This window comes from Mixophyes fleayi, chromosome 12, assembly GCF_038048845.1.
Source record: "Mixophyes fleayi isolate aMixFle1 chromosome 12, aMixFle1.hap1, whole genome shotgun sequence".
Lineage (NCBI taxonomy): Eukaryota > Metazoa > Chordata > Amphibia > Anura > Limnodynastidae > Mixophyes > Mixophyes fleayi.
The window spans coordinates 58,717,793-58,733,143 of record NC_134413.1 but is presented as its reverse complement, the minus strand read 5'-3'; the positions used below and the strand labels follow the sequence as shown (position 1 = coordinate 58,733,143).

Here is a 15,351-nt window from a genome sequence, read left to right as displayed (position 1 = left end):
AAGAGCTTAGGAGGGATGCGGAAGTTCTTTCATCCCAACGTACTGCCACAACAGGTGCAGCGTCAAAATTACAGCGGCCAACACATGCAAGAGCTCAGTAGATGCCCAGCATTTTACAAACGGTGCAACTCAGGTGGCAAATGGAAACATTTTGCCGAATGCTGCAGATCAAGATCTAACATGACGAGAAGGGTCTTACACATTGAACAGTAAAGCCAGCAAGAGACAAGTATACACAGAGAATCAACCAAACAGAAACTGGAGAATAGCGAACCTACAGAACAAACATACTGTGAAAGCTTAGGCATCATCTCAGAAAAGGGTGAGATTTTCACAGCTCTCACCACTACTACTGGCGAAAACTAAACAAGTGAATATTGATGCAGGTGCACAGAGCAGCGTGATCTCCACAGTACTAATTTACCAAACGGATCAACATGCAAAAGTTGACCAATGCAGCAAAATAAATCTGTTAGCTTATGGGGGTCAGGTCATCAAGACACTGGGTACAGTAGACCTGGATTTCACCTACAATTCTATGTAGTTAATCTCCCAGTCAAGCCACTTCCCGAACTATTTGACTGCATCAAATTGGAATTTATACAACTTGGGGCAGATGTTCATTCCATACAGTCAGAGACCCCTGAGTTTAAAGTGTTACAAAGTGTGTTTGACTGTGAAACGATAGGAAAACTTCCAGTCATCTATCACATGTGGCTGGATGACTTGTTTCACCCCACAACGTTTGCACCAAGATGCATACCGCTGGCTAAGAAGGGCAAAGTAATTGCAAAACTGTATAGAATGACAAAGTCACTCTTGTTGAGGAAGCAACATAATGGGTCTCTGCAAAGGTAGCAGCAACAAAGAAAAATGTCACAGTTAAAGTCTTCAAAGGCCCAGTCCACCTCAACAAGGCCCTCCTTAGACCTCATCATCCCATGAAAACCGTGGAACAGTCACAACCTTCATGACTTTGATAGAAACATTTGTATTTCTCTGTATGCCTTTTGGAATATTGGCAAGCAGTGAGGTATTTCAAAGATGTGTGGAGCAACTCTTCGCTGGCCAGCCACATGAAATAATTGTTGATAACATCCTGATATGGGGCCGTTCAAGTACAAGAGCACAATGAGCACCTTTGTCAGATCCTTGAGATGATACTCACCATTAGCCCTGAAGTCATTGAGGTGCCCTACTTTGGACACCTACTCACATACAAGGGTGTCAAGTGTGATCAAGAGAATGCAAGAGCTACTTGCCAAAGGCCGCCACTTCAGGAAAAACTTGGGCTACAGTGTTTCCTCAGTATGAATATTTACCTTGTGAAGCTTATAACAAGCTACAGCGAGGAATTGCTCAACTACGCCAACTCCTGGGCCAAAACATTGTCACTGGCTCGCTAGGAAAATAATGGACAAATTCTGCCAACAGTTGGCGCTACTGAGCAAAGAGGCGGGAGTCTAACACGCCCTGATGTTAACAAGGGACCCCCCCAAGCAGGTTTGGTCTTTGCTGTATGTACATACCTGTCAGCTCCTCTCCTATTGATATTAAATATCCTTGTGCTGCCAGCCTACTGCTCGTAGTCACAAAATTGGGGGGGGGGGAGCTTGGGGACCCCCCGATTTTACAAAGACCAGCACTTGTCAAGACTGCCAGGGCTGGTGGCACTATAGCACAGGGACCCGCAGAGTGGGTCCCCTGCCATAATGGCACAAAGCCCCAAGTTGTTCAGCATGGGGCTGAATTCTCTAGGGAGTGGAGTCTGCGAAAAACGCCCCCCCCCCCCCCCCCCCCCTCTAGCGATACCCAGCCCCATGCTTAAAGCACTAGGACTCTTCCCACGCCCCTGAGCTGTAGGTGTGGGGTAATAAAGTGTAAACAAAGAAAAAAATGTTTAAAACACTAATTTAGTTTGTGGAACTACCAGCCAGCCTGGGCTGCCATTAACAGTCTGGGCATGCTGGTGCTTTTAGAACTACAAGTGCCAGTATCGCCTGACACCCAGGGCCCGCAGAGCCATGTACTACCACAAACTAAAATTTTAATAAAACGCGCACCTTTTTTAAACCACATTATTTTATTTTAAAAAAACAAAACCTAAACTAAAATGTAAATAAATTACACTCCACTTTTAAACCACATAATTTTATAATAAAACTTGTACTTACCATCTGTTGTTTTTATCTACAATGGATCCAGTCTTGTAAGCTTTTAATCCTTAATACTCAAATCCATAATCTTGAAGAACCCCAAATAATGCTCAGGATACTGTTTGGCAAAATAAAATAAATAAAAAACAGCAGATACATGCCGGAGATTGAAATATTGAAAGACGCGAGGTCTATTTATAATCTGGGGGGTTTCCCATGCTTCTCATTGACAGGGTTTCCTCCAGGTGCTCCAGTTTCATCCCACACTCCAAAAACATACTGCTAGGCTAATTGGCTGCTGACAAAATTAACACTAGTGTATGTATGTGTATGTTAGAGAATTTAGACTGTAAATTCCAATGGGGCAGGAACTGATGTGAATGACAAATATTTTATATACAGCGCTGCGGAATTTGTGGCACTATATAAATAAATGATGGTGAGGATAGTGCCACCAGCCCCGGCTGGCTTGCCTAGTGCTGATTATTGTAAAATGGGGGGGCAGACACTAGCTGGCGGAAAACGGTAAATTTCATTAAGAGGTTGGGACCACACACATTTTTATTTTTTTTTAAATTCTATTTTTAAACACACAGGGGGAATTCAATTGGCCACGTAACTTGAAAAAGTAACGCGGCCTGCGCACTATTACCATTATTACGGTAATAGTGCATGTAAATACCGTTATTACGGTAGTTTTAACGCCGACCTTTTGCTTGCAGCTCCCTGAGCTGCAAGCAGAAAGCCGGGTTAATATTACCGTAATAACGGTAATACGTGTAACGCGGCGGTACTTCGGGGGGACTTGAATTCCCCCATAGAGTCTGCGGGTCTGGCAGCTGTAATGCCGCCGGACCCAATGGCTGAAGTTAGACTAGCCCCAGAGCTGGTACAAGAGAAAAAATGGTTACTGTGACGGCTGTAGAACTTTATTCGGACGTGGCTGCGTGCGCCCAGGTTACTCCCTGAACACTATAGTAAATGTCCTTTGTGTGCACTACCGCATGGAACAGGCCTACATTCAGAACCGTGTCTGCCAGTTCTGGGAATGTGCAGAGTGATTTTGCAAACGACACGATCAAAATCTGCAGGTACGTGCCTTGATGAATCAGGCCTGCTTACCAATACATTTATAAAGGAATAAATCTGACAGGGTAATGCTGATCTGAGTTCCCCATCACTGGTGTAGATGGACTGTGGTGTAATATATGCCATACTTGCCAACTCTCCCGGAATGTCCGGGAGACTCCCGCATTTTATATCATTTTTTTTAAGGGGGGGGGGGGGTGGTTGTGCCTGACCTCAGTCAGCTCTCGGTGAAAAGTAGCATGTTATTTTTTATTTTTTTAAAACCAAAATCGTTTGCTCCCCACTCTATTTAGTCTTAGCCCTAGTGCTGGCAGGCTATTGATGTGTGGGTTAAAATCTTTGAAAAATTTGGCGTAGGGTTCCCCCTATTTTAATTGAACCAGTACTAGTCAAACCAGCCGGGGTGATAGGCACTATAGCAGGGGGGGGGGGGGACGCAGTTTGGGTCCCATGGCCATAATGACTAAACACCCACAGACTTCTCAGCGCTGGCCTGGATTCCCTAGGGAGTGTGGTCCGCTGAAAAATGTAAGCGGGCCACCCCCCTAGGGACACCCAGCCCAGTGCCGATAGCACTAGGGCTCTTCCTACTACCCCTGGGCTGTGGGTAGTAGGGTAATAAATGGGGATTTTGTATGGGAAAAAATAAATAAATAAATAAATGTTGATTTGTGGAACTACATGTCCCAGCCAGCCATGTTGGCATAAATAGTGTGGGCATGCTGCTACTTGTCTAACTACAAGCAACAGCGTAACCATGGCACCCAGGGCATGTTTGCACTTGTAGAACCACAAGTGCCAACATGCTCTTACACCCACGGCTGGCTGTGATCTGTAGTTCCACAAAGTAAAATGTTAAATAAAAGCACAACACCCTCATTCCAACCACAAATCTTTATTAAAAATAATAAAACCCCAAGAAATACAGTAAACACCCTCATGTACACCATAGATTTTTATTGAAAAAAACCCCAAAACAAAATACTCACCATGGACGAAATCCTCAGTTTTATGATGCTTTACCTACACACACTCATTTACGCAAAGTCCCAAAAATTATTTGTACCTTCGAAGAAATGTCCGGCTTGCCCACTGTGCCACAAATATTTGTACCTTACAAATGTCCATGCTTGGCCAGTGTTCAAGAAATGTTTGTAAATGGCAAAAAATTTACCTCCTTCTAAAGTCTTTTAATCTGCTGTCCAGGGGGGGCATTGTTGCTTGCAGTGCTGAGGCCCTTCTTGATTGCAGTGTGGGGGCCCATTCTCTTGTGCAGTGCTGGGGCCCTTCTTGATTGCAGTGTGGGGGCCCATTCTCTTGTGCAGTGCTGGGGCCCTTCTTGATTGTAGTGTGGGGGCCCATTCTCTTGTGCAGTGCTGGGGCCCTTCTTGATTGCAGTGTGGGGGCCCATTCTCTTGTGCAGTGCTGGGGCCCTTCTTGATTGCAGTGTGGGGGCCCATTCTCTTGTGCAGAGCTGGGGCCCTTCTTGATTGCAGTGTGGGGGCCCATTCTCTTGTGCAGAGCTGGGGCCCTTCTTGATTGCAGTGTGGGGGCCCATTCTCTTGTGCAGTGCTGGGGCCATTCTTGATTGAATTAATTAGCATTATTTTTTTATACTAAAATGACTGCCTTAACCACTCCTCATGGTTGGGGGTGGATGGAATATTAACAATTGAATTGAGCGTTGCTTTTTTTTTTTTTTTTTTAAACGAGCGCTCGAACAGGAAAAAACGAGCGCGAGTTTGGTTTTTTTTTTCGAGTGCAGGATTTTCACCCGTCTCGCTAACAATTGAATATGCCCCTAAGGATTTAAGAAATTTTTATAGTTTCAAAAATTAGGGATGAAAAATGTGGCACCTGTTGAAATGTTTCATAATACACCTTCTTGATTTTTGTTTATTTTGTTATAATTTATTAATATAGCACGCTCTTTTACTAGTTATGGGCATATTCAATTAGTCTTGATGTTCCTCCGAACATCGCGGTTGTGCAGATTTGCAGGTACTACGGTACCTCAATATCACGGATTTCTCCTCGCACCTCTAAGGGGGCGAGGAGAAATCTGCTGTCACACTTCTGGTATCACAAACGGAACCCAATAGCCAGGTATTTCTGAATTCAACAAGATTTATTTTGGTATATAAATAAATCTCCAGTGTCCAACAAATAAAGTCCAAAGTCACAAGAGGATAAAAGTCTGGTGGAAGTATCAAGTACTTGTAGTCAAAATAACAAATAAGCAAGGTTCTGTGGAAGCATCTGGGTCAGATACAAACACAATACTCGTGCAAAGGCTTCATAACAGGAAGTGCCTTTTCTAGGCCCAAACAGGAAATGGGAATCCAAGATGGAATCTTTATGAGACAGTCCCGGCCATCTTGGATAAGGGCTATTGTAAGGGCAAGTTCATAACAGAGATCCAAGATGGAAACTTCTTGAGGCAATCATGGCCATCTTGAATGAGGGCAAATATAAGGGCAGGTACATAACATCTGCGATGTTAGCTCGCCACGCAGTGCCTTCACAACCTTTCTGGATGCACTCTGCAGCTAATTGAATATGCCCCTTAGGCTTAAATTGAAAACCCTTTAAAACTGCATGCAGGGCCACCAATAGGAATTTGGAGCCAAGGTACAGCAACTTTTTGCCCCCCTCCCACCATAGATTAGAAGGGAAGGCCTGTGTGCCTCCGCAGGGGGCTAGGCCACAGTCTTGGAAGCGTGGTCAACATGGGGCGTGGTTGCATCACTTTAAACATGACATATTTGGGGAGATTCAATTAGAAAAAATGCAGAATGGCGACGGAGACATCTTGCACATATTTTTTTGGTGAAAATATCCGCTAATTTTAGCTAGAGCACCATGGAGGCGCGAGCAAAAATGAGCAGATATTTTTACCGTACTACCAGTAAAAATTTGCAGCCACAATGTTCTTGAATCTGCCCCATTATGTATTAAAATATTGTTGCTCTTACCTACCTATTATTGCAGCTTTCACAACCTGATACTGGATTCTTGTATGCATCCTGAAATGTTGGGACGCTACCCTCTAGCCAAATCATACCAAACACCATCAAAATCACGTCACCCCCCAGACACATCACACCACACCCCCAGACACATCACGCCCTCCCCCCAGACATATCATAACCCCCGGACACACAAAACCTCCCCAGTCACATCATTAACCCTCCCAAACACATCATTAACCCTCCCAAACACATCATTAACACCCCAGGAACATCATTAATTCCTCCCCTCCCCCCCCCCCCCCCTGCATACTTACCGAAGTTGTGCTGGTCCTGCAGAATGAGTAGTGCAGCTTTAAATCTCGTGAGCTTACGGAATTTCGTGAGCTTCAGAGCTCCTCAAACAGTATGTGACATCACACACTGTCAGGAAACTGGGAGCTCCCTCCCCATCATCATCATCATCATTTATTTATATAGCGCCAACATATTCCGTAGCGCTTTACAATTGGGGACAAACATAGTAAACTAATAAACAAACTGGGAAAAACAGACAAAGAGGTGAGAAGGCCCTGCTCGCAAGCTTACAATCTATGGGACAATGGGAGATTGACACATGAGGTTAAGTCTACATTTTGCATTTTGGCCCAGCCAGACTGCAAAAGTAAAAGTGACTCATAAGCTAAATGAACCCATCACACAACAATGTTGGTCAGGGGGTATTTGTCTTGTGTGAAATTGTGTAACAGGCTAAAGGTAGCGAGGTTAAGAGGGTGGCTGAGGAATATTATAAGCTTGTCTGAAGAGGTAGGTTTTCAGAGAACGCTTGAAAGTTTGTAGACCAGAGGAGAGTCTTACTGTGCGAGGGAGAGAATTCCATAGAGTGGGTGCAGCCCGAAAAAAGTCCTGTAACCGGGAATGGGAGGATGTAATGAGGGTGGATGAGAGACGCAGATCTTGTGTAGAACGGAGTTGCCGAGTTGGGAGATATTTTGAGACAAGAGAGGAGATGTATGTTGGTGCATAGACCCAGACACCGTGGCCCGGAAATCTGTACTCGCTCCCCCCCCCTCTTGGCGCCCCTGACTGCATGTGATACTTCTGAAAGTACATGTAGCAAACGGTGTGAAGCCATGCTTTCTCTGGTTAATTTATTACAAACTTTACAATTTCCTGTTTTTCTTAAATGTATAAATATGTTTTCTACAATTAATTGCACATATACTTCTGCAGGTTTTAATTTACATTACATGGCTGACTTGTTTCAAACTCCACATTGGTCTCTTTCAGCTTCCAGTATAACAACTTTTACGGGAGAACCCAACCTGTGTCCTCGTTGTGAAAAGAAAGTATTTTTTGGTAAGAAAATGTATACACATACTTGTTGTGTTTAATTTAAAAATAACCCATACACTGGTTACATATAGAGATGTTATTTTATCACTCTGCATAATCTACAAACATGAAAGGGAGGAAAGTCTGAGGGACTTAATTATTTTTATATATGTGTATAATATAAATATTTATATATGTGTATAATGTTATGCAACACAGAAATCAGTCCACAGTATTGTAGGTATGCAGAGAGAGGCTGCAAGGGACTGCATGGGGTCCCGTGAGATAAACTACAAAAGTAAGAGTGTGCCACTTCGTTACCAATCTCTAATTGCAGAATAAAGTGAAGATGTCAACAGGGCCAGATTTAGGGTTCAGGCCACACTAGGCTAATATGCCCGTAGCGCCACCTCGCCTTCCAAGCCAGGCTAGTATGCAGTAGATAAATATAAACTCATCCTTAACTTAAAATCTGCCTTCCTTCTCCCAACACCATGTTTTATGTTCCGTGTTTTTGAAACTCTGCTCCACTTGGCTTTTAAAAGGGTCACGGCAAACACTCATTTTGGTTTTAAAAAAATGAAAACTGTATATCAGAACGGAAGCATGAATGAGCACTACTAAGGGTGAAGATGTGAAAGGATTGGAGGCTATTGCACCTGTTGCCATCCTTGTCTCTCTTACTCGCTTATACTCATGTGCCCGTCCAAGACTCATTGTACAGCCTCTATCATGGGAATACGTCAAGGTTAAAATCTTTCTACATTTTTCTTTCATGTTTTTCCCCTAAATGTTTTGCTTTATTTAGTAGTTCATTCTTCCTTTTGTAGTGGATAAGGGAATTCAGCATTTTGTTCCTAATTTAACGTTAACCAAGTTTTGTATTTCATCTATCCATGCACTTTTTAGGGACTCAAGCATCAAATGTAGGACTCAGCTTAAGCAGAGGTGTTGATGCTCGGAATCTCATTTAATATAGATTTAATTCAGCAACACAGTTATTAATAATACATTTTTTATTTTCTACATAGTGTTAGGAACTCCCAAGCCAGTACAGTGAAACTTGGGGACTACTCTGAAGGCCCGGTGTTCACTGGAGCCCCTAGTGGTGGGGACAGACTTGGCTGCGGGCCGACCGAGGGTCGAGTAACGTATACTGACTTAAAGGAGTACCCAGGAGTGGAGTGATTGGCGGGCTGTAGTGAAGAGGTATCCAAGGTCAAAGGTCACAAGCACAGATACAAAATTCAGGGACAAGCGAAGGGTCAGACACACAGGCAAAGAAGCAAAATCCGGAATCCAGGCAAAAAGATCAAGGTCAGAAGAGAAGGTTCTCAGGTCCAGGAACAAGCAGGTGTCAAAACACAGGTAGTCAATCCAAGGTAGCAATAACCAAACAGATAGAACAAGCAGTCAGCAGGACTGAGGGCAGAACGCTATAACTGGCAGTGAGGCTGCAGACCTTACTGCCCTAAATACCACAAGCCACCAATCAGAGCCTAGCTCTGAGCCTCACACAGCCCCCATATTAATTACATTAATCAGCCCACAGGCTGTGTTAAATTGCGCGCATGCTCTCCCTGATCTGCAAATGATGGAGATTAAAAGTGTAAAATATTTTGAGGAGCATTTTAAGCAAGTTTGCCATTTTGATCAATCCCTTTTCTCACAGTTAAGTGCAGTGGCCAAAATTTTTGACAGAATTTTTAACTTGTTATATTCCATATCATACATCCCAAACAGGCTTTATGCCACCCAATTACTCCATCGGAACTTTGGTAGGATTTTCAAGAACATCCAGTGTGTGCATAGAGTCTTGGTATATTGATAGTGTCATTGTCAGGCACCGTCCCTTCGCTACTCCTCCGATACGTTCGCCTGCTTCCGCCCCCTATGCAACCAGACGCCGAACCTCCAGCCACCGGGCCAGCTCTACGGCGTATGCGCGCCCCTTTGCTAAGCAATGGGATGCTACCCTGGGTCCCGGTGGCGACAGGTGACGTCACCGCCGCCAGTAATGTGGTTAAGTGCACAGCTATTTAAAGAGACCTCTGGCACCCTTAGGGTGCCAGAGTATTAGATCATGCTGCTCCAGCATTCCCTTGTATTGCTCTTGCTTCCTGTTATTGACCCTTGGCTTGTTCCTGACTATTCTTTTGTTTGACCCCTGCTGTTACCTCCGTGGATTCTGACCTTGGCTTGTTCCTGAAGTCTCTTCTGGCTTACGATTTGGTAACGCTTAGTCCGCTTGGTTTGACTTGGATCGCCTGTCCATTCTTCTTCTGCTTCGCTGGTAGCTGTACTGAAGAACCGCGACCTGCGTGTCCCTCGCAGCCAAGACCATACCTCCTTGCGGAGGTCCCTGGTGAAGACCAGGGGCGCGTTAGACTCTGGCCCTCCAGTTTCAGTTGTACAAATACCAGCAGGCAGTAGCACCCTTGAGTGTGACAGTCAATCATTGGGGTCTTAGTCATGCTTACCATGTCCCTCGGTGTCCTCTCATGGCCATCCGGTCCTCTCCTGTTTGCCTGCGGCATTCCTGAGCACTGTATCACCATTTGTAAACAAGCACTTTCTGTCTGTTCTGCTGCATGGGTGTCGGTATTTTGGATTCTGTCAGGTGATCTTCAAAGTCCAACCAGACTCCCAACAACTACGTCCACATGTTCTGTGCAGCCAGTAGGCACTGGGAGCACCCTATTTAATCCAGCTCCTGAGTTCAGCTCACTGGCAGAACAACTCACTTTCTTCTCCTGAGGATAGTTCCCTGTCTCCAGGCTTCATTTGTTTCCAACTCTATTCATGACACTCTCTGCATCTACCAAAGTTCTCATTTCTCAGCAAGAACTCTGCATTTATCAAAGTGCTTATTCCTCAGTAATGCATCCCTTGGCAGACTCCTGAAGACTTTCTTATTTTCTTCACGGACCTCCATTCCATTCTGTCAAATACCTTTGTGTTTCCTGCAGCACTCCCATTCCACAGTAGCCTCATGTTCTGCTGGAATCATAAGTCTTATACCTGGGCCAGTTCTGTGAATCTCTGTGGGGTTTCGAGGCCAGTAGCCAGCTCGCAGACCTGATTTATCCACTCCTGGTTTGAGTTCTGAATTCTAAGTTCCTGTTTCCGGTTTTAGCTTATTCTGTTCTGAGTTTCCATGTGTTGCATCCTTCCGAGTTCCCAGTAGTGGGTTCCAACTCCGTGTGCCTGTTTACAGGTGCCAGGGTTGAGCTCTCCACGCACAGTTCCAGATTATTACAGCGGCAGATTCCAGTTCTGTGTTACAGCACAGACTCAGCTCCTAGACTCTTTCCTGTCTGCTAGTGCTATCTGAATTCTGCTAGTTAACAGAGCATACCTCGGCGTTCTCCAGATGAGCAGAGGTTTTATCAAGACCCCAGTTTCAGCTATTTTACTGCATCTGCATGTCCCCACGGATCAACAAAATCAGACGACTGTGACAGATGGCAACAAAGCATTTGACATTTACTCGTAGCCTGCCTAATAGTCTTGTGTTGGGTTTACCTTTTACATACTGATCAAAAGGCCAGGGTCATTCTGCTTGATAGGTCTCTGATCCCTTCCCCCTAATTAGAGGTTCCCCCCAGGTATGCTTGCACTATCAGCTTCTATACATCATCATCACAATTGAACCTCTAGTGGCTAAAATATATGCTAATCCACCATCTTGGCTTGCCCAAAAGTTTTATGCAAACAAGACCTAGCTGTAATTCGCAATATGGATAATAAACTGCACTCTTAATAATTGGTCAAATAGCTCTATATGACTCTGATATACTCCATTCTCTCTTCAGTTCTCCTTTTTCGATGATTAAACAGTTTGTGAAACCTGGTCGTTATTATTATTATTTATTATTTTTTAATTATATAGTGCAAATCATATCTACAGATAATATGTAATCGTTCACATCAGTCCCTGCCCCTTTGGAGCCTACATTCTAAATTCCCTAACACAAACACACACACGCTAGGATCAGTTTTTGTCGCAAGCCAATTAGCCTAAAAGTATGTTTTTGGACTGCAAGAGGAGACCCATGCATTCATGGGGAGAACATACAAACTCCACACTGATAGGGCATTGACTGGATTCAAATCCATGATCCCAACGCTACGAGGCAGTGATGCTAAGCACTGTGACATTGTATACAGAAGTTTCTTGCAATTCCCCAATACTTACTCATCCTTAACACTGCTGCCTTGCTTTGGTTTGCCAGAGATAAGGCAAATTTATTGTATCATCTATTACTAAAGCTGGGTACACACTACAGAAATTTCGACCAACTTTTTATGCAGAGCAATTTTACATGCGATCGATGATCCAGTCGCTCGGTCCATGGACTGCATACACACTAGCCTTGTTTAGGACGATAAAGGGAAGAGCGGACGTCCCTTTAGCTACTTTTTACAGCCATGTTGTCCTGAGCAATGACTGTAATTTCGTACACACTGTTGTGGATCTGTCGGAAATTTATACACAATTCACAGCGGAAACTAGATTGGACCGAAAATATTAAACGGTACGACCAACCAAATGAGGCGATAATCGTCCATTTGGGCAGACTTTCGACCATCGTGTCACTGCACACACTGACCCAACCTTTGAACGAGCTATCGTATGTCGGCTGTTTGAGCCGATTATTGGATAAAAACAGTGTAGTGTGTACCCAGCTTTAGGCTGCTCTCATGGAAGGTGAAAAGCTACTAATCTCAAAGACTTTGCAGTACATAAATAATAACTGGGTGGGCAAATCTATTTATTTATTTGCGTTCTATGTGAATACCATCAAAACCATATACCCTGTAGTTGGAATGAAGCAATTATGTTGGTGACCATTTTCAAAGGCGCGTTTATCTAAGGCCTGATCATAGAGGTGGTAGAGGAGTAGCTAGAGGAATAAAAACTGTGGTCATTTTCCCCCATATTTGGTCACCTCTTTCCCTGGGAATTTAAGAGGTAATAATAGCTCAGATTATTTATGTTCTTGGGAGTGGTCTCATATGTAAATTTTCTGTGCCTCAAAGACTAGCCATACGAGGTAAGACTTTTCATCTGAGAACCGCTTAATAACAAGGGCTGAGGGTGAAGATTCAGGAATGGTAATGGTGTTATGATTAGTTTGTAACTGAGTGAGATATTAACATACAAATGAAATAGGGAAATTATACAAAGTTGCAACTGTAAGCTCTCTTCCAAATGTAGAGGGACACAAGATGCTACTGTTGAGAAAGATAAGGATAGTCCATGAACTTAGTGGCACTGGAGGCTCGGTTGGGTGGTGTATTTTGTAGGATGTGGGGAGTAGGGAACATACTTACTAGCTTATGTTGTCGGTAGTTACTAGTTGTCAGTGTACTTCCTAGGTGATAATCCAGCTTTAACATTTTTCAAGTGAATATTACTTGAGATATTTTTGTCATAACACAGACTATTCATCTGCTGGAATGCATTAATAGTACAGTACATTAAATAATGAATATTACCAGCAAAATGTTTGCTAGGCAGAAATCAAGGTGGCCTTGTATTAAACCCTCTGTATACACCCCGACCCAGGGGCACAATAAAAAAAGAAGCGATCCAATTGCAAGCACTCAATCAAGGTTTCGGCACTCAGTGACGTCAAACTGATCGCCGATACTAGAACCAAAGAGGTGTCCCATAGCCTAGCAACGGGGCATACATGTGCGCAATAGTGGCCGGAGAAGACACTGCTGGCTAGAGAAGGCTCCTGACAGTGCTATTACATTCAAAATGTAGGGGTACACAGGGTCTTTGGGAACCTGGGCAACTGCCCATTTTGAGTCCCACTCCTCCTAAAATGCAGTGCCTGATTTTAACACATTTTGGATATATTTAACAAGAAAAAAAGAGTTAATAGTTCTAAAACGTATTTCTTTTTATTATTCTTTTATTTTATATGTCTCATTCTTAATATTTTAGCAGAAAAAGTGACCTCACTTGGGAAGGACTGGCATCGACCTTGCCTACGGTGTGAACGGTGCTCAAAAACTCTGACTCCAGGTGGTCATGCTGAGGTGAGCATTATATTTTATGTTTAGATTATGTTTTTACATGTCTATGTATCTATTGTTACTTGCCACGTGAAATTTTTGTATGATCTCCATGTGTCTGCATATATACATATATCAGATTGTTAGCTCATTTGGCCGGCTCCATCTTTACCTTCTGTTTTTTGTCATTGTATGTATGTGTTTGTGTCATGTCATGATCACCTCAATATTCAGCCCTGCGTAATATATCATAACTTTATAAATAAAAAGATAATAATAATGATACCTAATTAGTGCTGTTAGAGACTCTTACCCGACTGCAACTGAAATTACTAGGAGCAGGAGCAAAGTCATTTTTCTTGTTAGGGCCAATCTAGCTATCATCTAGCTATCATTATCTAGCACATTCTTGAAAATGATATATAGAATCTGATTGGTTGCTGTGGTCACCACCTTCACTTTCCTTTTTAGAAAGTTTGATAAATCCACCCCTAAGACCTTCTTGACAACTGAAGGGCGAGGTGTGGAACAATGAAAATTCAATGCAATTTACATCTCGTTCATACATTGGTGCCAAACAGAGCGGTTCTTGCAGTGTGGTTTTTCTATACTGGCTAAATTAGATATTGGGCTAGATTTACTAAGCTGCGGGTTTGAAAAAGTGGGGATGTTGCCTATAGCAACGAATCAGATTCTAGCTTTCATTTATTTAGTACCTTCTACAAAATGACAGCTAGAATCTGATTGGTTGCTATAGGCAACATCTCCACTTTTTCAAACCCGCAGCTTAGTAAATCTAGCCTATTGGATCTAAGGAATTTATAAGGAAGTGAATCCTCATGACAGCCACATATCTCTGATACAACAACGGTTTAAATTAATGGAGAAATGCGTATGATTGTTACTAATATGGAACTGACTAACATGGAGGCATCTTTTTTAAAGACTTTCTATCCGATAAAAGGAAAACAGATTTAAAGGAAAGATTCGGTCTGACATTTTCATTTTGAAAAACAGAAGACTAATCCACAAGTCGGCAAGCTGGGCTTTCTGGGAACAGAATTTAACACAGTTCTAATATTTGACCAATTTGAATGACTATCAGTTTTTATTTATTTGCAGTGAAAAATCAAGAATTTTGGTGTGTGCACCTCCGGTATGTTATTTAAAGGAGTTTGAAGGCTTTCCTATTATTAGATGCCTGTCAAGATTGAAAAGGAGGAGTGTTGCTATTTATTGATTTGTGTAGTGTCTGTGTTTATTTATTTTATGTGCTATATTAATAAAATATTTTTTTAATCTGCAATTTGATAGGCTGGCTTTGCAATATAGCTAGAGAATATGCGCTTTCTTTTTTTCTGAAAATTAGATATTAGACAAAGATCTTTTTTTGATTCTAGGGTCATTAGCAAATATGTTCTATATTAAACTTGTTTCTAGTAGTATGCTAGGTACTATGACTTCCTGCTCTATAGCATTACCTTACTGTAGTGTTATGCCAATCTCAATCTCCGCTCTTCATGTTTGCAGCACAATTGATAAGATATGTTTTATATAAGTGCTTTTCAGCAGCTGGATTTGGCAGACAAACATACACACAGCCTATTAAGCATATAATTTTTAAGTTTTCATATGCTTAACACATGTTGCCAAATCAAAATAACATCATTCACTAAAAATCTAACATTACACAAAGACTTGTTCGCAAGTTTCGTTTAAAAAAGAGCACAGAACCTGAGCGTAGTTCTGACCATACTCAAATTCAAATTAAG

General features: G+C 42.7%; 1 protein-coding gene across 5 annotated transcripts in view; it reads left to right on the top strand.

Annotated features, from left to right (window-relative positions):
• LOC142108916 (cysteine-rich protein 2-like) overlaps positions 1-15,351 on the top strand; it is a 131,355-nt gene that overhangs the window by 104,042 nt on the left and 11,962 nt on the right. For all 5 annotated transcript variants that reach the window (XM_075192893.1, XM_075192896.1, XM_075192894.1 and 2 more), the window contains 2 exons: positions 7,505-7,573; positions 13,509-13,603. In XM_075192893.1, the coding sequence (XP_075048994.1) occupies positions 7,505-7,573; positions 13,509-13,603 (164 nt within the window). The remainder of the gene's footprint in view (positions 1-7,504; positions 7,574-13,508; positions 13,604-15,351) is intronic.